The sequence below is a fragment of the Nerophis ophidion genome, linkage group LG02 (assembly GCF_033978795.1).
Source record: "Nerophis ophidion isolate RoL-2023_Sa linkage group LG02, RoL_Noph_v1.0, whole genome shotgun sequence".
Taxonomy (NCBI): Eukaryota; Metazoa; Chordata; class Actinopteri; order Syngnathiformes; family Syngnathidae; genus Nerophis; species Nerophis ophidion.
The window spans coordinates 18646846-18670680 of NC_084612.1; the positions used below are offsets into that span (position 1 = coordinate 18646846).

General features: G+C 41.1%; 1 protein-coding gene across 2 annotated transcripts in view; it reads right to left on the reverse strand.

Moving 5' to 3' along the window:
• The window catches only part of LOC133537528 (transmembrane protein 266-like), a 155234-nt gene that overhangs the window by 15409 nt on the left and 115990 nt on the right, over positions 1–23835 (reverse strand). For both annotated transcript variants that reach the window (XM_061878635.1, XM_061878626.1), the window contains exons 4-7: positions 17341–17495; positions 14044–14117; positions 11323–11379; positions 1182–1320 (exon numbers count right to left, since the gene is read on the reverse strand). In XM_061878635.1, coding sequence (XP_061734619.1) covers positions 1182–1320; positions 11323–11379; positions 14044–14117; positions 17341–17495 — 425 coding nt within the window. The remainder of the gene's footprint in view (positions 1–1181; positions 1321–11322; positions 11380–14043; positions 14118–17340; positions 17496–23835) is intronic.

Consider the following 23835-nt stretch of genomic DNA (forward strand, 5'->3'; position numbering starts at 1 on the left):
AGTATTAGTAAAATTGGTATTATAAGCGCTAACACAGACAAACTATTTACAAGCCTGTGTACAATTTCAACATGATCGACTGGTGAGGTGTTTCCTCGCTTCCTTGCCCCCTGGAAGTTTATTGTACATATAAATGCAATATCAAATATATGTTGATCCCAGTCAGTATCTTTGACAATCTGTCTCAAAGGTTTATTTTGAAGAAAAAAAAAATGTCCTTTTTGCTTGCATAGTTTACATCAGCTGTTGTAGGCTTCAGCTTATCCATGCCCTTTATAAGACAAGTGGTGGAAAATGATTAAATTAATGAAAATGACGTGTGCGTATGGACTTGCTCATTCCCCACTTGTGCAGTCAACTGTTGCCGCATGTCCTCGCCCATTAAGGCCGATACGCAACAACTACTACTTTATACATCAAACTAATTGGGAGAGAGAGTCAATCTTTGCGGTAAGTGCGCGGGTTGCTCCCTGCAACCTAACAAGGACGCTCAATCACTCACACGTATCAAACGTAGCAGGTGGAGGTGTGCAGCTGAATACCAAAACATTTTCCACTTATTTGCCAAATAAGGTAGAGTAGGGAGGTCGCTAGATGATATGTTCTGGGTATAAAAGATAGAATCCATAGTGGAAGTTATTTTCAATGGCCAGTGGGGAGGAGTTTGAGCGGGAAAAGCAACTTTGCTTTGATTCTGTGCACCGATTTCCATGCATAGGCATGGTTTTATTGAGGTTGGGTAGATGAGCTCATTATATCTTGTTGATAAACCATGACATCATAAAAGGATGAGGGTCAGATGAGCAGCCGTGCAAATAGTTGCTGTGTTGGCAGCCGGATCCCGTAAGCACAGGAGGCGGGCGACGAGGGTGACCTCGGCACAGATATCGAACCGAACGACATTAGCATAGACGGGAACAACCACTATATTCATTATAGCCTCTGCAAACCTGCTTATCACGGACCCTGCAGTCGATACGAGCTGGAGGAGACGAGTGACAGCAAATTTACTCTGGAGTTTGATCAATAGCTATATTGCTGTGTGTGAATAGTAAATAATTTGTATAATCATGGAGAGAAGCAGGTCACTCATCTCATTCCAGGCCAGCTGATGCCTTGAAGAGAGACCAGGTGCTTCCATACAGAAAATTAACGGCTTTAACACAACAATAAGGCCTCACCATCGATGATCCTCTTCACCCTCCAGATGCGCAGGGTGATGATGAGGCTGATGGCATCCCAGGGGCTGCTAGGCCCATTGGCCACCGTGGAGGCCACCATGGGGGCCAGGGACAAGACGATGACGGCGCCATCAAACACCTGAAACCAGTAATAATAGTCACAGATTATTAGATTGTTGTAATACACTGCAATGGCACCTCGATTTTCATGCAAAAATGTTCACCTATAATATGTTGTGGTTTTCATACGCTGCCTTGTTTTAGTATGATCAAACACATGTTGTTGACTCAGTTTCTGTGTTTTTTTTTCATTGAGTACAGCAAAATAATGATTGTAGCTAATTCTCCCTCCAAGTTTTCATATATGTGAGCAAAGGCCAAAACTCCTTGAGCATTCAGTGGCACACATGTGAGTGACGGCAGACGTGCACACTGTTATGCGCATATCTTTTTATTCGATTTTGTGCGCGGCCTAGATTTGCCGTGCACAGAGGATGCGTGAGCAATGTGCAATCGCACAGGCACAATGATTGTAGCATACAGGGATGGGAATGAAGATTTACAAATTCAGCTGAAAAATTTTTAATCCTAAAACACCGCTTTGCGGAAGGCTGCACAGCGCCTGTTAGGGGGGTCTGGGGGCATGCCCCCCGGAAAAGTTTTGAAATCTATGTTAGCTTAGGATACATTTCCTGCTATTTTGAGTCAAAATCTAACAATATTCTCCTGACCAAAATTTCACATTGTTTAGCAAATATTTTCATTAAAATGTACCATTTATGTATACAAGTTCACACATATATCAAATTCTTGCACACTTTTGGATTATTTGGAATTATTTGCCTTGTACTGATAACTAGGTCAACGCAGAGTAGAGCTGTGCGGTTTGCGGTCTCATCCGCGGACGCGGGTCGGGAGGGTGACATGACGAAAAAATAGATTTGAAATAGATTCGGGCGGGTGGCGGTTGAACCATTCGGAAATATATATACATAGATAAATGTTATGTTGAAGAGGTTCATTTAGCCTGCTGACGTGTATTTATAAATGGTTGATTTATATAGGCTAGTAGGTAAAGTGTTGTACCTGACAACACTTGATGGTACAATACATATGACCCGTCACAGACAACGTCACGCAATCATCATGTGACACCTCTGATGAAGGCTGCAGAAGCAAGGTAGCCCAAACTTGTCAGGTACAACACTTTACCTTACTAGCCTATATAAATCAACCATTTATAAATACTTAAATGTTGTTACCCACATACGAAAAACGAGCAGCACTTTTTGAAACACTATGTGGGCATACTTTTATTTTGAAGTGTCTCGTTTGGTCTGTCGACGGATGTAAAGCAAGCTACTTTCGGGTATGGCCAATGAGGTATTTGTTTGTCATTTGTTGGTATTTTACTTGGTAAAATGTTTGATCCACATGCTGTGCATGTTATTATTTTTACGTTTGTAACGTGCTTTATTTATTAAATTTTTCACGTTGAATTTGAAGGGAAAGGAAGCCTTCAAATAAATCAGTTCAAGAAAGCCATTGTGTCTGTGCTATTTGGAGGGAGTTACACTTTCTAACCTCACTAATGCCTTGCATCGTCTATATTAGATATATAACAACGGGCGGGAGGCGGGCGGTTGTGGCTTTGATAAAATGTTGGTTTGGGTGGATGGCGACTTTAGTGATGCAGTTGCGGATTATATAATTGCCTATCCGCTAGGGGTGTAACGGTACACAAAAATTCCGGTTTGGTACGTACCTCAGTTCAGAGGTACCGGTTCGGTTCATTTTCGTTACAGTACAAAAATATATATATATACATTTTTTGATTATTTATTTAACAAATTTGCTAAATCTTCCACCAAAAACATTTTTCTTAGTGGAGTATTTGTTGTGAAGTAATCGGAAACTTGGATAGGTCAATAATTCATAATTACATTGATTTTGATTCAATGTTATGTTTTGAGCAATGGCAGTTTGAAAGGGGAGAAAAACTGCTTTGTTTTATTAGTCAACGTTGCAGCTTTTTCCAAATTACATTTAGCCTTTAAGCTGTTTTATTTCACTTTTGTTTATGTTTTTGTTTATTTTAAAAGTATTTTTAGAATGTGTCGTGGGCTTTTAAAACATTAGCTGTGGGCCGCAAATGGCCTCCGGGGCACAGTTTTGACACCCCTGCTAGAGATAATAGAAAATAAAATCTGATAAATCTATGGTTAAAAAGCAGAGCCTGGCGACGCATGCGCATTTATCATAACTCTCTCACTCTCTCTGTCTCTGCCTCCCTCACGAATGTTGCTGCCGTGCAGCACTTTTTTTTTGTTTTTAACCCCTTCTTAACCCTGAAAGTACATTGAAAATAGACGCAACCCTTAACTTAAAATGCCGGACATTTGAAGCATTTAAGAAACTCCACCTGGACAGCTCCGCAAAGAGGACATATCCCGTGAAAACAGGATGTGTGGTCAGTCTATCATATACCTTGATCACTGCTAGCATGCCGTGTATTGTTGTTTTTTTCATTGATTGAAATGAAACTTTCATTAGTAGATTGCACAGTACAGTACATATTCCGTACAATTGACCACTAAATGGTAACACCCGAATAAGTTTTTCAACTTGTTTAAGTCGGGGTCCACGTAAATCAATTCATGGTGCCTCAGTGTGCATTGTTTACAAAACGTGCGGTGCGCTACTTAATATCTCCGTGACATTCGGTTCACCTCCGAACCGAAACCCCCGTACCGAAACGGTTCAATACAAGTACATGTACCGTATGTTACACCCCTACTATCCGCGCATCTCTAACGCAGAGACAAAAACCACCTTGGCTGCGCCAAAATCGGCGGAATTCCGTGGATCCGCGGAAAATTCCCATCCCTGAGCATACAATAATAGTCCAATCAAAGTCAAAACGAGCCTTGGAGTCCATGCTTCTAGAGGGTCACTGAACACAAAATATTGCTATTGTAAGCCTAGTCCAGTGGTCCTTAGCCACATGCAGTTATTTCATCCTTCTGTTCTGGCTTTAGCTAGTTTATACTTCTGTGTAGTCACTCCGCTGTCCCTTCAGAGGCCATCATGAGCCTTCTAAACTTCTGCGTTAAGTGTGTGCCATTCAATTTTTCACACAGGCGCTCGGGACAGTGTTTTCTGGTAAGCCATCTTGGTGAGAAACCAGGACACTAAGCTTGTCATGATACAGCTTGTTCGCTTCCTTTGTTGTTAATGAACAACCGTAACACTTTTTTTGCGAAAGGGTCGGGGGTGTTTGCCCTCTGAAAGAATCGTATCAACACAGGAAAGGTACTAAAAGCCAAACAATTACAGCCTTTTAAAGTCCCTGTCACCGCTATGCAAGGTTAGAATTTTTGGGAGGTGTACTTCACCCTACAAAATAGGGTTTGCAGCATTGTTGCCATATCTCAAGAGAGAAACAAGCAACCAGCGCAATAAAAACAAGCTCGAGAGGCAACCCACCACATTGTGAAAACTATAGATACCTTTATTCTTGCACTGTGTATAGGCAACAGTAAAGTTATCAACACAATTAAAACAAAACCTTTGGACAAGCAATAGAAAATGGATGGATGAATGTTTTTAAGCATGTTTTAGCACAACCAATAGGGGTCGCCAAACATGTCATTTAAACTCTTGTGAAAAAAATAGAGTCCCCCCAACCAGAACACACTTTCAAAAACATGATAAAGCTGTGTCCTTTGGGCTATGGACATTTTTGTGTAAATACAAAGACTTGAATAAAGCCCTGATTAACCTTTAGGTACAGGCTCAAAGTCTGCGTAGTACATGTCCAACGCGTAGATCAGTGAATTGTTCATAATTATTTTCTGTCAAAGCCCCCAAACAATATACACACAACGCCTGAATTGAAATCCTAATGAGATCCTGACAATATTTACTGGATGGTCATTTGGGGAACCTCGAGAGGAACTAGAAAGAAACTAGTAACAAAATATTGTGCAAAATACTGTACAAAAAAAAAAATAGACAGGAACTGAAGAAGACAATACCCATCCATCCATCCATTTTCTACCGCTTATTCCCTTTCGGGGTCGCGGGGGGCGCTGGCGCCTATCAATACAATAAAGGAAACTGTATAAGTAGCATTACCTTCAATTTAGTGGAAACGGGCACAACTGGCTACTTTAATGCAAAAGATTGTCAACTTTTTTTTTTTCCCCCCCCAAGATGGTGTCGCTGTAGTGGCTCCTGTTGGCAGGAGCTCTGTGCTCTTGTGTCATCCTTTTGTGTTTCCCTCTTGTTTTCATGTGTTATTATGTATATATATTTTTTTGCCTTTTGGTCCGGGACCCTTTGGGACTGTGTGACAAGGGGTGGCACTTTCGTGACCTCTGCGGTGCTTTTTGTGGACTTCTGGATCTGCCTCCCGGGAGCCTTTTGGCCATGGAGACCAGCTGCTGGGTCTCTGCTACACCAGAGTCAGTTCGGAGAGACTGGAAGAGATGCGGATGAAGAGACAAGGCTGCGGAGCTGGCACTGAGCGCCAGGACGGACAAGCTTCACAGTGTCTTGGCTGAATGAGCAGGTATCGGACACCTCGGTCTTCTTAGACATACTGTATCCTCGCTCATCTATGCGGACTGGACAATGGCCGAGAGTTGGTTGGCGGCCGAGAGTGGAGTCGGCTCTCTTGGTTGCTTTGTTGGGTCTGCTCCTGTCTCTGCCCATACTCTCTCCACCCCGGCAGATGATGGCGTGGAACACCGCAGAGGCCACCACAGTGTATATGTTTCTTTTGCATTTTATTCATAGCTGTATGTAGAATTGGCTGGTTGTATCAGCGCTGCTGCTTTAATGTATTTCATGTCCTTTGTTTTCTTTGATGTTTGATGTTTCCCATGTAAGAGGGATGTGTACTATGGCTACGAGTTGTTGTTTTTTTTCCCTTGGCCTCATTCTGGACCCCTCTCCAGAGGCCCAGGCTTAAACCGATTTATTTTATTTTATTTTATTTTATTTTAATCTTTTATTTTTTTCTCCCATTCCCCCCCTTGTTTACCTGTATCTCACCTTTTTTGTAAGGGGCGCCGGAAGTCGGCAGACCCGTCAGCGATCCTGTTCTGTCTCCCTGTAATGTTTGTCTGATCTTGAATCGGATTGTGCTGAAAATGTTAATTTTCCTGAAGGAACTCTACATTTGATGGACCATGTAAGACTGCAAATAAGCACATATGGCTGCAGAATCAAGAACGTGTGACATGTTTACACTAGATTAGGATTAGAGAAGATGCCTAGTGCTGTCGTACGCTCATTCAGAGAACTGTTACAGGAATTGTGTTTCACTTTAGCAGAGTAGAATGCGTAGGAATTAATTCTGTGTGCACTCAGTTCTGCTGAAGGAACGGACCACAGAGATTCCACCCTCTGTTTGTATCTTTGCTCATTCACACACAGAATACGCCCTACTTTTGATGACAAGAAGAGGTGTCAGGTACGAGACGCATAAGCAGACATTGACTTTCGGTTTTGTTGGACTGAAGCCCAAAAAACTCCGCTTGGGAGAGATAAAACAATGGAAAAAAGCTAGTAAGGAGTGAGACCATTTTTCGAGAACGCACAAGACTTTGCAGAACTGGGCATTCTCTCGAGCCCTGGTATTAATACTGTCTGTACTTACTGTATTTGTAGAATTCATTGTTAAACTTCAATTCTTGTTTTCTCGCTTTGTTCTTAGAGCTGTTAGAATAAAATAACATGGGAGGACTTTGCCCTTTAAAAGGGAAAGCCTTTGTATTTGTAAAATTGTAGAATTGTAGAATTATAGAATTCCATGTTAAACTTAAATTCTTGTTTTCTCGCTTTATTTTTTTTACAGCTGTTAGAATAAAAGAACCTAGAAGGACGTTGCCCTTTAAAAGGGAAAGCCCATACAGTATCCAGGTTTAAGCCTCTGGCGGATCAAAAACAGGGGCTGGACCAGGTGGTATACAGCTGTACAATTACCGACACAGTATGGGAAAAAACACAACAAGGTTTTGGTAAAAACTTTCATAAAAATAATACAAACAATAGGACTTACAAAAACCGAGGTACCACAATATTTATAATAATCAACCAACTACTTTTCATACAGTATAGCTATTGATAGTAGTCTCCTGAACGAACAAGAATCAACAGCATCATTTTTACTAAATAAAAAAGATGTAATTAAACTAACAGCAAAAGTATTAAAAGTGCTTACCCCTTTTTGGATATGATGAAATGCACAAGTGTAAACATATGACCTACTTTACTGCTATGTAAATTGCATGTTTGCATGTTTATGATTGCATTACATCCGGAGATGCTTTCTTCTTCATTCACCTTAGGTGAATGGAGCCTTGGCCAGGAGAACTTGATATCTTCAGACGGTGTCCAGCGGTCATTGGGTGTTTCGACCCTGAACCGTAACACCCTACCGCTGGTGGGCCGGCAGTGGTGGCCAAGTCACTGCCTATCTCCTCCTCCTGGCTTCCAGCTCATCTCATCTCTCCTGCTCCATAACCAGCAAGAGGCTCTCTCCGCTGCCTCCCCCATCCTGCGAGCTGCTGTCTCTCTCTTCTTCCCTGTTATTCCCAAAGCTGTGAGCATTCTCCATACCGACTGGGCAGGGAATCCTCTGCAGCCGACCTCGACCGGGAACAGCCATGCCTGCCATCCTTTTCCCCTGCAGTCATTTAAAAGTTCCTGGTATTTAGCACTTTTCCTTTCAAAGGCTTGGTCGCAACCTTCTTCTCATGGGACTGTGAGTTCAATGAGAATTATCTTCTTTTCCTCTTCGGACCACAGCACCACATCCGGTCTCAGGGTTGTTTGTACAACCTGGGGGAACTGCAGCCTTCCTCCCAGGTCTACCTTCATATCCCAAGACCGTGCCATTTGCAGTAGGCTCGTCCTTGCTGTTGCTGTGATTGGTGGCTTTTCTCCCTCCCTCACAAACTGGATGGATTTTGTTTTCCCTTGGGGTTGCTGTTTCTAGCATCTCTGCTGCTCCAGGGTGTTAGCCAGTGTCATGAGCACCTTGTCATGACGCCATCTGTATCTCCCTTGGGTGAGTGCTGTTTTACACCCTGACAGAATGTGTGCCATGGTACCCTTCTGCCCGCAAAGCTTGCATAGTGGATCCCCTCTCATGCCCCATCTGTGCAAGTTTGTTGGTGTCGGGAGTGTGTCATACACTGATCTCAGCAAGAAAGAGATGCGGAATGGTTCCAGCTTCCACAGATCTGCCCATGTGATCTTTCTCTTAGGGAGGTCCCATTTGGTCCAAGCTCCCTGGGACGCTAGTTCCACTGCTCTTGATATCCGACCTTCCTCTTCCAGGTTTCGTACTTACTCCTGGACCATAGCTCTTCTTTCCCTGGGTTCTGCCTTACTCCATTGTTGGACATGGGAAGTTCCAAGAACCTGTCTCCCTGTGCATGGCATCCCTATGATGTCACGTAGCCTCAATATGCTCTCAACTTGTGCAACAGTTGTGTCAGCTGCCCACTTGCGTCCTGATCTTGTAGTGACGCCTGCGTGTCTGACTTGTTCGTCCTGGGTGTCTCTGTATGTCATTAAGACTCTGCACTTTGCTACCTTGAATTCCTCCACCACGGATGACAAGGGAAGCCGGAGCTGTCCTGATCTTATGTAGAGGTCTACTGATGTGAAGCTTGGAGGGATTCCCAGCCATTTTCTGAGGTTCTTGTTGATCTTTCTTTCCACTCCTTCTACGCGTGTCATAGGGATGTCATACACTGTCAACAACCACATGAGTCTTGGTAACAGTCCATGTTGGTAGAGCCATATTTTAAATTTACCAGGGAGTCCTGATTTTCCAATCTTCCTCAGCCACTCCTCTGTTTGCTTCTCTGTACTGGTGATGTTGTTCCTGTCAGTAAGTGAGCTGTCAAACCACTTTCCGAGGCACTTTATAGGGTTCCCCTCAATCGATGGAATCACTTCTCCTTGCACTTGCAGCTTGAACCTGTTCGTCAATTTACCTTTCCGGATCACCATGCTCCTTGATTTTTTGGGCTTAAACTTCATTCTGGACCATGTTGCCATGTGGTCCAGAACTGTTAGCACCCGTCTCGCCTCCACATGGGTTGTGGTCGTCACGGTGAGATCGTCCATGTAACCTCTTATTGGGGGTTGTTGAATGCCTGATTCCATTGCTGGTCCTCTGGCTTCTTTCCCAGCAGCTGTTATGAGGAGGTTCATACCCATGATAAAGAGGACGGGGGAGATTGTGCATCCAGTTACGATTCCCTTTTCCAGGTTTTGCCACTGAGTTGTGAAATTGGCTGTCTTGAAACGTATCTGGATGCCCCCAAAGTAGCTGGTTATCATTCCCTTGATGTGCAGAGGGATGTGGTAATGGTTTAGTGCAGTGTGAATGAGGGCGTGAGGGATTGATCCGTAGGCGTTAGCCAGATCGAGCCAGACAACAGTCAGGTTGCCTTTGCTTTTTTTGGCCTCCCGGATCATCTGACTGAGAACTCCGGTGTGTTCCAGGCATCCAGAGAAGCCTGGTATTCCACCTTTTTGGATAGAAGCGTCAACATATCCGTTCTCAGTCACGTATAAGGTCATCCTTTTTACCAGTACAGAAAAGAAGATTTTGCCGTCTACATTTAGAAGTGATATTGTACGGAATTGATTTATGGTTGAGGAGTTCTCTTCCTTTGGCACAAAACAGCCTTCTGCCTTCTTCCAGCATGATGGAATGGTGCCCTTTTTCCGGATTCTCCGGAACAGCATCCACAGCCTCCGAAGGAGCATCGGGCATTTTTTGTATACCTTATAGGGTATACCACTGGGGCCAGGGACAGATCCTGTTCTGGCCTTTTTCACCACATCTTGGATTTCCTTCCAGGATGGTTCACCGATGTTGAGCTCCTTTCTTGGTTTTTCCAAGCTGCCGATGTTATTGTTGGCACCCAGGGCCTGGTTTTTGCAGGTGTCATTATGGGTTTGCCTTAGGAACGCCTCCACATCTTCCCTAGAGCTGGTTAGCATTCCGGATTTTGCTTCACCCAGTAGTTTCCTGGTGAATCTAAAAGGGTTTTTGGTGAACTGTGCTCTTCTGTTCTCCCTCTCCTTCCTCCTCTTCCGAATGTTTTCTGCTCTACGGAGTCTGCAAAGACGTTCCCGAAGTTGCCTTGTCAGATCCTTGATGCCTTCCTTTTCCTCGACAGTGGCTCTTTTGAACTGTTTGTTTAGAGTTTTGATTTCCTTCCTTAGGCGATGGATTTCTCTTTCTCTTCTGCTTGGCTGATGCGCCAATTTGGTGTAAACCTTCTTGTCCTCCATCCCAAAACGCTCCCTTACCAGATTGTACGTTATTGTTGTGAGTGTATTGACTTTCTGTTCAGCTGTTCCTGCTAGAGCGGCTTCTAGCACTTTGTCAAGGTCTTCGTCTTGTTGGTTCCATTCTTTGGTGTCACTCATCTTGGGCCACTTAATTCGTTCTCTCGCAGGGTGGGTTTGGTTCTCTGAAGAGGTATGTGGTGGATCCCGCCTGAGGTCTTGAGGTGGCACCGGTACTGAGAGATCTCCAGTGCTGTGGGGTACTTCCTGACTGGAGCTCTCCTGCGTCTCACCAGGTGCTACCGCTGTGCGCTGCACCTGTGTCTCCCCTTTTCCACATGTGGTCCTGGCTTGGTGTATTTTAAGCCCTCTTGTGTTTTTGCAGGTCTTTCCGCAATGACACTTTACCTCCAACCCCTCTCCAGTTATTGATGTTTGGGTGAGCCGTCTCTTTGTCCGTGATCCTTTCCTGGCCGTTCCCGTTGTGTCCGTCCCATTGAGTCTCTCATCCTCCCCCCCTCTCGGGAGACTCTGGGGGTATTGCTTTAGAATAAACTAACCATTGCCATTACCAATGTCCCTTACTATGTAAAATGTACTTTCTAATGACAGAAATATGTGCTGCCGGCCAGACCAGGGTGTACCCCCATCACTACCCAAAGTCAGCTGTCCTCACACGAGACCATGCATTGGATGGATTCTGTTTGAATTTCCAAAATGTCTTTGTAAAATAGATGATAAAACATTTAGAAGAAACTAGTTCTCACACTTTGGTTAGGTACAATATTATTAAAAAGTAGAAGGTAAGCACACTAACCTCTACTTTGTTCTCAATGTAGTCCCAGATCCCAAGCACGACAATTCTGAAGACAGTCTAGTGCGAAAACAGACAGATGAAGTAAACTGCAGAGAAAACAAGACCTGCTTGAAAGAGCATGTTTTACAAAATTGAAACGTTGTTTCTGTTAGGATTATTTCTGATGAAGCTATTGTTTTGGCTGACAACACAACAAAGCGAGACAGACATCTTTTTATCTGATCAACCACATTAAAGTCTACATTGCTCTTTGCCAGATGTGGTCAACTGCAGGACGCACCTCCGAGCAGGATCATCGATCACCCCTCCCCCCACCTCCACTTAGCATGAGGGGTCTTGCACAAGGGATCCTGCAAATCCATCAAATTGTAGCAACGCTTGGACAAACAAGTTTGCAGTAAATGAAATGCTTAAAAGCGTTGACCTAAAGCGACGTGATCTGATTGGTAGACAATACCAAACCCATTAAATACCCTTTGAAAAAAGCGTCTCTGGATGACATTTTCCTGCATGACGTCATTTGTGCTCCATCGCAAATGCTCATTAAACTTTGCTTCAATTATTGCTCCTGCTAGCTACATTGTAATTAACGTTTGGTTTAGGGCATCAAGGCCTAATTGTTTTGCACTGGAGTTAGGCCTGAGGGTCAAACACTTTCCTCTTGAGTTAGTATTTAATTTAAAATGTTTTATCATTTAGATAAAATATCAATTATAGTAAAGCCCTTAGGTGGTATTACTAACACTAAACTAGCAATAACAAATAATACATTGCTTGTTAGTAATAGTAGCCTGCTAACACGCTAGCAATGTGAAACCAACACGCTGAATTGTTTAGTGCAGGGGTGTCCAAACTTTTTGACTCAGGGTCTGCATTAGGCTAAAAGAATTTGGCTGCGGGCCTAAAGCTGACATATATATATATATATATATATATATATATATATATATATATATATATATATATATATATATATATATATATACATACATACATACATACATACATATATTATATATATACATATATGTATATATACAGTGTATATGGGTAAAACATATATATATATTAATATGTATATTCATTTATTATATACATATATACAGTATATATGTATATATATATATGTATGCACATACATACACACAATGTATATACATAATATTTTTATACTGTTCTGAAGTTAACATACTTATATAGATATGGAATATGTGTACTGTAGTTAAATAAGCATTTAAATATAGTATGTTTGATATCGAAATCACTACACTAACAACAGTTGTATTTTATTATATACTATTACAAGTGTGTGCTGTCTCAGAGTGGTCTGTGATCGCATTTACACAGCTTTTTTTTACACATAATTTGCGATCACAATCCTTTAAGTCTGCCTATTCCTTTTATACCAAATTGAGGAGGGAAGTTTTCCAAATATGTAAGAGAATATAGAACAACCTGCAGTAAAGTCACATGTTCGAGGGAAATCGCCAATACGTGCGGATACACACATACATAGAGACACACATACACAAATATACAGATTACAACGCTTTTTTCCCCGCCACACAGCAGAGCGTTGATTGTGACTTAACAACAATCATTTGTACCAAAATAACACTTCAGTTTGCATTGATTAAAGCAAGCTATAACAGACTGAACAACGACACATAACTTCAACTACTTCAACTTTAACAACCCTCCCACATCAGACCCTGACGACAATGCAATATCAATTATAAACGATACAACATTGAATATTAAGAGTATATGAAAATTTGACTCCTACGTTGTTTACTTCCCTGACAAACTCCTTAATGTTTTATAATCAATCAGAAATATGAAGCATATATAATGCGCCAAACATGGGAAGTGTGAAGAGAGTGCTTTGCATGTCACCCATCATACACTGTAATGTGTAATTTTAAATTATATATACTGCTTATACGTGTTTTATCATGTCCACAAATTTAATTGCACACGAGGTGTGTTATGTGCAACCGTGAGTTAACTTTAATTGTTGTTTATAGTTAATTCACACCACGAGTGGGGAAAGTTGTTCGGATTGGGTCATATAAATTGATGCTATGACAAACTAACTCTCCGATGAAAGTAATAATAATATAGCACTGCTTCATTCTTGGCCTACAAGAGGGCGACAACATTTCCCTGAGTAATTCTCAGGGGACTAAAGTAGTTTTGGACACCCCTGATTTAGTGGCTAAACTATCTAGAAAAATGGTTTACCCACAGCACTTAATTGCATTTATTAACTTTATTGAGATAAAAAGGCCAGTATGTTCAAAGTAAATAATTAAATATACATATTATTTAATAAAAAATACTTTGAGTCTGCAGCCATGCTAACAGCAATGTGATTTTACTAGCATCCTAACATGCTAATAGTGTAAATCTGTTATACAGTTTAGAAGCTGAAATAAGCTTTTAGGCTAGCCCAATTATTTACTTGTTACATGCTGAAATACATAGAAATTAACTATATATTGATGTATCTTACCTGTAAATAATTCAATCTATATATATAGTTTATTAAAAATATTAGCCTGTTTATAATAAATCAAAAGTGCAAATCTCACACGATAATGTGTAATTCAGCTGGTCAGGTAAGCTATCTAGCTAACTTGTGTGTACAATTATTTTCTAATTAGCAGATAAAACACAGTGTTTCTTTAAGATTTAAAATGTACTTAAATAACATCTTACCTCTGAAAAGAAAAGTGACAGGATGATAAGACTGATCCAATGGATAATGCTGGCAAACTGGAAAGCATTGGCAACTGCAGAAAACAAAACACAAACTAAAAAATAACATTTCCACCTTTTGCAGCCTGGACACTGTGTCCATCATGGGGCCTTCTTTGCTCCAGTGTCACTGATTATCTTTTAGTACATTCCCTGTAGACTTGGGTATCATTAAAGCTGGCCACTAATCAATGGAGATGTGTGCCTTTTGCAATTGACAAAACGTCACCTTCATTAGTGCGCCCTTGCCTTTGTTTTCATCAAGCATTGGCATCCTGTGGTGGGCAATACCATAATGTGCATACAGTAAGTGCATGCTAAATGCTTACAATTCTACTGTTTGTGGAATTAATACGATATTTTTAGTGTTGTACATGCTCATACAAACAATGTTAGCCTTCAAACTAGCATGCACGGTGACCTGGCTGGTCCACCAATATTCAAACCCTGTTTCCATATGAGTTGAGAAAATTGTGTTGGATATAAATATAAACGGAATACAATGATTTACAAATCATTTTCAACCCATAATTAGTTGAATATGCTACAAACACAACATATTTGATGTTCAAATTGATGTTCAAATAATCATTAATTTTAGAATTTGATGCCAGCAACATGTGTCAAAGAAGTTGGGAAAGGTGGCAATAAATACTGATAAAGTTAAAGAATGCTCATCAAACCCTTATTTGGAACATCCCACAGGTGTGCAGGCTAAATGGGAACAGGTGGGTGCCATGATTGGGTATAAAAGCAGCTTCCATGAAATGCTAAGTAATTCACAAACAAGGATGGGGCGAGGGTCACCAATTTGTAAGCAAATTGTCGAACAGTTTTAGAACAACATGTCTCAACGAGGTATTGCAAGGATTTTAGGGATTTTACCAACTACTGTCCGTAAAATCATCAAAAGGTTCAGAGAATCTGAAGAAATCACTGCACGTAAGCAATGATATTACGGACCTTTGATCCCTCAGGCGGTACTGCATCAAAAACCGACATCAATGTGTAAAGGATATCACCACACGGGCTCAGGAACACTTCATAAAACCACTGTCAGCAACTACAGTTGTCGCTACATCTGTAAGTGCAAGTTAAAATTCTACTATGCAAAGCAAAAGCCATTTATCAACAACACCCAGGAAAGCCGCCATCTATGATGGACTGATGCAAAGTGGAAAAATGTTCTGTGGTCTGACGAGTCCACATTTCAAATTATATTTGGAAACTGTGGACGTGGTGTCCTGCGGAACAAAGAGGAAAAAAAACATCCGGCTTGTTATAAGCGCAAAGTTCAAAAGCCAGTATCTGTGATGGTATGGGGGTGTATTAGTGCCCAAGGCATGGGTAACTTACACATCTGTGAAGGCATCATTAATGCTGAATGGTCCATTAAGGTTTTGGAGCAACATATGTTGTCATCCAAGCAACGTTATCATGGATGCCCCTGCCTATTTCAGCGAAACAATGCCAAGCCACGTGTTAAAACAGCGTGGCTTTGTAGTAAAAGAGTGCAGGTATTTTCCTGGCCCGCCTGCAGTCCAGACATGTCTCCCATCGAAAATGTGTGGCGCAATATCCCATCCATCCATTCTCTACCGCTTATTCCGTTTTGGGGTCGCGGGGGGCACTGTATGGCGCAATATGAAGCGTAAAATACGACAACGGAGACCCCGGATTGTTGAACGACTTAAGCTGTACATCAAGCAAGAGTGGTACAGAATTCCACTTTCAAAACTTCAACAATTAGTTCCTTCAGTTCCCAAACATTTATTGAGTATTGTTAAAAGAAAAGGTGATGTAACACAGTGGTGAACATGACCTTTCCCAACTACTTTGGCACGTGTTGTAGCCATGAAATTCTAAGTTAATTATTATTTGCAAAAAAAAATAAAGTTTATGAGTTTGAACATCAAACATCTTGTCTTTGTAGTGCATTCAATTGAATATGGGTTAAAAAGGATTTGCAAATCATTGTATTCCGTTTATATTTACATCCAACACAATTTCCCAATTCATATGCAAACAGGGTTTGTAACTAAATCTCTAAAGTACACAGTAAGGGCCTGATTTACTAAAGGTTTGCGGTTACTAATATAGGTACATGCAAACTTGATAGTACACGCAAAGGGGATCAAATAAATGTGTGCAAAGTTGATTGAACCTGTTAAGTGAGCAGAATAAGGTGTTCATTAATATGCAGAATATATGCCGATCATCAAAACACACACACAATACTGGGAGGAGAAAATTATTATATTATACAGCAGGAGAAATTTGATTCATCAACACTCCTCACCGTTTTGGAAGCTCTACGTTTTATTTAACATGTTTGAAAAAGACACACAAACTGACTGAGTTCCACACACGGCTGTGAGAGAAGAATGTTCCCGCTACAAAAACAGACAATGGACAGAACATTTTCAAACCTTTGTGTATGTTTCAACATATTTGGACAGTCAGAAATAAAAATTATTAGACACATTGTCTGTTTAGAAACATCCTTTTATAATTTCATAGCTGTTAGATGACCTATGGCGCTGATTAAAACAAATTCAATTGATGCGTTTTGGTGTCCCGTGGTATTCTTTTAATGACATTCGTTTTTTTCACCTACAATAGATATTACTAACATATATTCCATACGATATAAACTTATTGATGTTTTTTTGTGTCTTGAGCACAGTAGTGCAGCCAACCTCCCATGCACCTTTAGTGGTGAAAAAAAAAAAAATTAGTGCTGCCAATGTAGATGCTCTGCATTAAAAATGATAGATGTCTCCTGCATGTTTGAAAACAGGTAGGAGCATGATAACATAAATGTGCAATAAATGAGAGTGTCTAAATGGTAATGCCCCGTTTAGTACATGCAAAATCTTCACTTAAAAAAGGCGCTGTGTACCACTTTTCAGTTGCACATGCAGTCTTAGTAGATCGCATGTATACGCTACTCTATAGAATGGTATTTGGATCTTCTTAAATCAGGCCCTAAGTGTGGTATTCTCATTATCAAAAGCCAATGTAAGCATTAAAATGATGCAACGTCCAATTTTTCCCACACTGTATCTTTAATTTACATACAGTCATATGGAACTTCCATTTGACCTGTCTTTTTAGGGGGACCACAACAGTCCTTATCAATGTACAATACTTCTTTATAAGTTGACCTGCCCAATCCTATCATGTACTGAGAAATATGACTGTGTGTTGACATTAAAAAAAGTCAAAACTAGTGTAAAAAAATGAACAAGGACTCACATTGAAGGAGCTTAGTGTCAATGAGCAGCTCCAGCGAAAGGAAGAGTACCACCAGGATGACGCAGGCTACCAGGACACAGTTGAAGCCGGCACTAAGCAGACAGACCTGCCACAAGGCCACTCGGCGGCCACAGCACGGCTTCAGCCAGTTGGACCTATAAACAGCAACAATTTGAGTTATGTGATGACACATTTGTATTTAATTTTTCTAAACGACACTTGTGCATAAACGTCAGGCAATACAAAAGCAAGTATGTTACACAGTTCAAACTGAGTCCAACACACGCAGAAATGAATTTAATTAAATGTATTAAATATTTATAGTACTAAACCTAGCCCACATTAGACAGGACAAAAAAAGAGGGATAAAACACATAGGGAAAGAAAAAGGTTAGGGGGGGAAAAAATACACATACGTTTCTGAAAACAAGCTGGACTTTAATTGCACTCAGTAGAACAAACGTGGGTGGGCAAAAATGGAAGCGCCATAATTGTGTTTGTCCAACCAGATTGTGATGAGTGGCAATGTCTGCAATCAGCAGTATGTGCTCTGACAGTAACGGAGCAGTAGATACTTAACTATCCATCCATCCATTTACTACCGCTTGTCCCTTTCAGAATGGTACAGAATGTTCCATCTATCCATCCAGCCATCCATGTTCTACCGCTTGTCCCTCTTGGGGTGAAGGGGGTGACTGGAGCCTATCCCAGCTGCATTCAGGTGGAAGGTGGTGTACACCCTGGACAAGTCGTCACCTCATCGCAGGGCCAACACAGAAAGATGGACAACATTCACACACTCGGGCCAATTTAGTGTTGCCACTCAACCTATCCCCAGGTGCATGTCTTTGGAGGTGGGAGGAAGCCGGAGTACACGGAGGGGAACCCACGCAGTCACGGGGAGAACATGCAAACTCCACACAGAAAGATCCCGAGCCCAGGGAATCGAACCCAAGACGTAATTATTGTGAGGTACCAGCACGAACACCTGGTCAACCATGCTATTGGTGATGATTCCATTGCGACTTAAACTTGAAAGAAAATGATGCGATTCAATAAAATATGTACAGTGGGGCAAAAAAGTATTTAGTCAGCCACCGATTGTGCAAGTTCTCCCACTTAAAATGATGACAGAGGTCTGTAATTTTCATCATAGGTACACTTCAACTGTGAGAGACAGAATGTAGGTATGGTGTTCTTGGGATGCAACTCAGTATTCTTCTTCCTCCAAACACGACAAGTTGAGTTTATACCAAAATGGATACATGGATGATACAGCAGAGGATTGGGAGAATCTCATGTGGTCAGATGAAACCAAAATAGAACTTTTTGGTATAACCTCAACTCGTCGTGTTTGAAGGAAGAAGAATACTGAGTTGCATCCCAAGAACACCACACCTACTGTGAAGCATGGGGGTGGAAACTTCATGATTTGGGGCTGTTTTTCTGCTAAGGGGACAGGACGATTGATCCGTGTTAAGGAAAGAATGAATGGGGCCATGTATTGTGAGATATTGAGCAAAACCCTCCTTCCATCAGTGAGAGCATTGAATGGTTGACCAAATACTTTTTTTTCACCATAATTTACAAATAAATTCTTTAAAATTCCTACAATGTGAATTCCTGGATTTTTTTTCACATTCTGTCTCTCACAGATGAAGTGTACCTATGATAACAATTACAGACTTCTGTCATCATTTTAAGTGGGAGAACTTGCACAATCGGTGGCTGACTAAATACTTTTTTGCCTCACTGTATCTATTTCAGCACCTTGATAAAAATAAAGAAAAACTGCTTTTTTCAAAAGTGTTGGCTAATTTTACTCATATTACTGTGATGTTAAGATATACTAATTTTTAGTTCCTTTACCTACAGTGAGGGAATAAATAGAGTGTGAGGTGAGCAGAGAAACATAAAATACGGGTTAGAAGTAAAGTGAAGTAAATTAAGGAGAACTTTTTTAAGTTTTTGCGTAATCCTTTGCGTGATGCATTGCAGCTAAAGTTAACTTTTTAAATACAAATCTTCACACTAAAAACAGCATTTTACAAATAAAAAAAATGCACCAGAAAAACTAAAGTTATTTACAAATACTATTACCTGAAGTCCTAGATGTGGCCAACAGAGGGCGGTAATTGTTTAGATCTGGTGTCAGAAGTGTGATGAGAGAGATGCTTTGACAGAGGAAGAGACAGTGAAGCTTTGTGAACTGCTGATTTGACCATCAGCTGCATCTGAGGCTGGAATATTGATGATGTCCCTTTCAGGATGCCATGAAGAGGACCACTGTAGGAGAGGTGGTCTGGAGCGGATGGGAATCCAGCAAAAACCAACATCTTAAGAGCCATGATTTTTTTCCCCCTTAAATAAATGGCCTAATCATCTGCTGCCCGGCAACAAACAAAAAATCAAGAAGGTTCGGGTTAATTGTTCTTTTTTCTGTGTAAGTCGTACTGATGAACCAATTGTTGGAACTACGAGAGGAACAAAGCCTCTCAGCAGTTATCCAGCTGGATCGGAAAGTTGGCTACAACCTCCATCTCACACCATGTGCAGGCATGCAGGAGGCCCACGTAGGCGCAGCGTTTTGGCCACTTCATCAGTTGACGTTTTCATTTTTTGGCACTGGGATAATATGGCTTCCTTATGTCTTTATTTTATCCATCCATTTCCTAACGTGTGTCCCTTTCGGGGTCGCAGTGGGTGCTGGAGCCTATCTCAGCTGCACTTATTTTATTATTTATTAAATACATAATTATATATGTACTGTATATACTATGCACTGTATAAAGAGTCACGATCAAAAGTTTACATACACTTGTAAAGAATATAATTTCATGGCTGTCTTGAGTTTCCAATAATTTTCTACAACTCTTATGTTTTGTGATAAAGTGATTGGAGCACATACTTGTTGGTCAAAAAAAGCATTCATGAAGTTTGGTTCTTTTCTGAATTTAATATGGGTCTACTGAAAATGTGACCAAATGTGCTGGGTCAAAAGTATCCATACGGCAATGTTAATATTTGGTTACATGTCCCTTGGCAAGTTTCACTGCAATAAGGCACTTTTGGTAGCCATCCACAAGCTTCTGGTTGAATTTTTGACCACTCCTCTTGACAAAATTGGTGGAGTTCAGCTAAATTTGTTGGTTTTCCGACATGGACTTCTTTCTTCAGCATTGTCCACATGCTGAAGTCAGGACTTTGGGAAGGCCATTCTAAAACCTTAATTCGAGCCTGATCTAGCCATCCCTTTACCACTTTAGACGTGTGTTTGGGGTCATTGTCCTTGTTGGAACACTCAACTGTGCCCAAGACCCAACCTCATGGCTGATGATTTTAGGTTGTCCTGAAGAATTTGGAGGTAATCCTCCTCTGTCATTGTCCCATTGGCAGCAAAACAGGCCCATGCTTGACGGTGGGCAAGGTGTTCCTCGGATTAAAGGCCTCACCTTTTCTCCTCCAAACATATTGCTGGATATTGTGGCCAAACAGCTCAATTTTTGTTTCATCTGACATCACGTGGAGAAATATAAGACCTTCTGGAGGAAAGTTCTGGGTCATAATTTACGCTTCATAATGCGCCACACATTTTTGATGGGAGACAGGTCTGGACTGCAGGCGGGCCAGGAAAGTACCCGCACTCTTTTTTTACAAAGCCACGCTAGAGAAGTTAAGTCCCTACCTTTAGTCAAAAGTGATTTATGACCCCCCATAAAACAATGATTTATGACCCTCAAGGTCAAAGGTCAATGATTTATGAGGGGTCAAGTTCAAAGGTTAATGATTTATGAGGGGGTCAAGGTTAAAGGTCAAGGTTAAAGGTCAGGTTCAAATGTCAGGTTCAAATGTCAAGGTCAAGTGGGTGTGGCTTACCCGGAAGAGGGTGGAGTTAAGACCTGCGGTGGGAGTGGTTAAACCAGGAAGAGGGTGGAGTTTTAAACAGAAAGAGGGCAGAGTTAAGACCTGCGGTGGGAGTGGTTAAACCAGGAAAAGGGTGGAGTTAAGACCTGACAGGGAACAGAGGAGGGTTCAGTTTTTTTAAGAAAGCAATGTCATCTGAGCAGCATGTGACCATATATTTGATAGTTTAAATGTTTACGATCGTTTGAAACAACTTCCAGATTTCGATGTATTGATGGCTGGGAATGTTACGTGTGGAGATGTGGACACGCACGCACTTCACACACACACACACACACACACACACACACACACACACACACACACACACACACACACACACACACACACACATTCGTACGCACTGTTATTACCATGTTATTAGACATTGTCTTAGTCATTATTTGGAGCTTTATACGTTAGCGTAAAGACTTTGTTCGATTCGGTCATGATTAGTGAAACGCCTGTTTCGATTGATAAAAATAATAAAACTTACATTGACGCTCCGCAAAAAAGTCGAGTGTTTCTAAATCGTATTCAGTTTTCAGCTAAAAGAAAGAAGAGACGGAAGCCCTTTCTCGATATTTTCATCGTTATCTACCGTGGATTGGGAAGTTTTTGGTGGACACGCACACACACACGCACACACACACACACACACACACACACACGCACACACACACACACACACACACACACACACACACACACACACACACACACACACACACACACACACACACACACACACACACACACATTCGTACGCACTGAAACAACTTCCGTACCTCACGAAAACATATTTAAACAGATGGAAAAAACTATCGCAGAACACAGTGTCACGTAGCAACTGGTCTTTACGGTCGTTTGAATCAACAGGTCAGTTTGGGGGACAAAAGGAGGGTTCAGTTTTTACTGACTTCCCATCTGACAGTTTAAATGTTTATGACCGTTTGAATCAACAGGACACGCACGCACACACACACACACGCACGCACACACACACACACACACACATACACACACACACGCACACACACACACACACACACACACACACCATTACCTCTGCTTTACCATGTTATTAGACATTGGTTTAACTCCATTTAAGCATTTAAACGTTAAAAGCATTGCACTTGTACGACGTTGTAATACTTTTTTTTTACCAGCCGATGACGACGAAGTGAAAGACGATGAACTTTGCTTAAACAGTCTTACAAAGTTGGAAGATGATTATCGAGGTGTGTTTAAACCTTCGAATTATTTAATATTGTGTGTATTCATTATTTTGTTTTATAGAGGATTTGCCGTAAGATCCTAACGCGATCGTTTTAACACAATCGCAGTCTGGTGAGTCAAATGATTCTCATTTTACAAGAAAAAAAACATGCGGTATACGATACATATATACATATATTTACTTACATCTCCGGCTCGCTGGTCTCCCTTAAAGCTGGCGGGTCCGTCAACGGCCGTTCCAGGCAGAGGAGAAGGCTTGATTGTGCCAAAGACTCCAGACATCGAATCCTTGCTCCGAGGGGAAATCATCGAAAACGACGGTGAATGTCCAACAGGCACCCGCTGTAAGTTTTTCTCGTTTTCTGTAAGCTTTTTTAAGATTCTCAGGAGCTTTAAAGAGCTCCTCTCATTCCAATGTCTTTCGCTCAAATGAATTTCGCGCCTAAGGGGAATGGGCGGGGACTGATTCCGGAGGTGGGCGGTTGTTTCCGCCAAGCAACCTTCTGGTTGAAATGGAGTGTGGATCAAGATGGATCCCTACTCTATATTCTTTTATTTAACCCAATGTTTTTTAAATACGTGTATAATGCTTTATATCCTATGTGTTGTGAATTCCATCCTACAATATCTTCCAAGGAACCCAAAGAAATGTTACCACACCTCCCGCTTTATTTATTCTATAGATTGCCTGAACTATTTCATAAACTAAATCTTGTCTTGTTTCTGATGCTATGTTTTTTATGCTCATCAATGCACTGTTGGACTGCGAGCACACAACTACTTTCCTTGCTTTGTTTTCCTCTATCCAGTTAACTGCCATATAAATTGCTACCAATTCCCCCGTAAAAACAGATAGTTTATCACTGATTATTTTATTTAATACTATGTTTCCTTGTGGGATAACTGCTACAGCTCTTACCTTTATTTTTTTTTATATAGTTTTTGATGCATCCGTATATATCATATCTCAATCCATTTTTCTATCCGGTAACTATTTAAATTTCTATTCTTTAGTAATTGCATGTTTTCTTTTGGGTTATCAAACATCCACGGTGGTATTGCAGGCATTGGTACTGTAGGACTAACTTTAATATTGTCAATTTTAACTTTATTACATATGTCTCCTATAATCCACCCAAAACTATTCTTTTTTGTTTTCTCTTTTTCTTGGCAGATTGGTAACACTGGACAAGTCGGATATCCTTGCTTGGATCCTTTTAAAGTTGCCCGATAAACTGCTGAGAGTTGATCTCTCCTCTTGTCCAAAGGTTTTTCGTTCATTTTTACTTGTAATACTGCCACTAGGGTTGATGTAGTAGCTCCACAACATAACCTTAAAGCCTGTGACTGGAT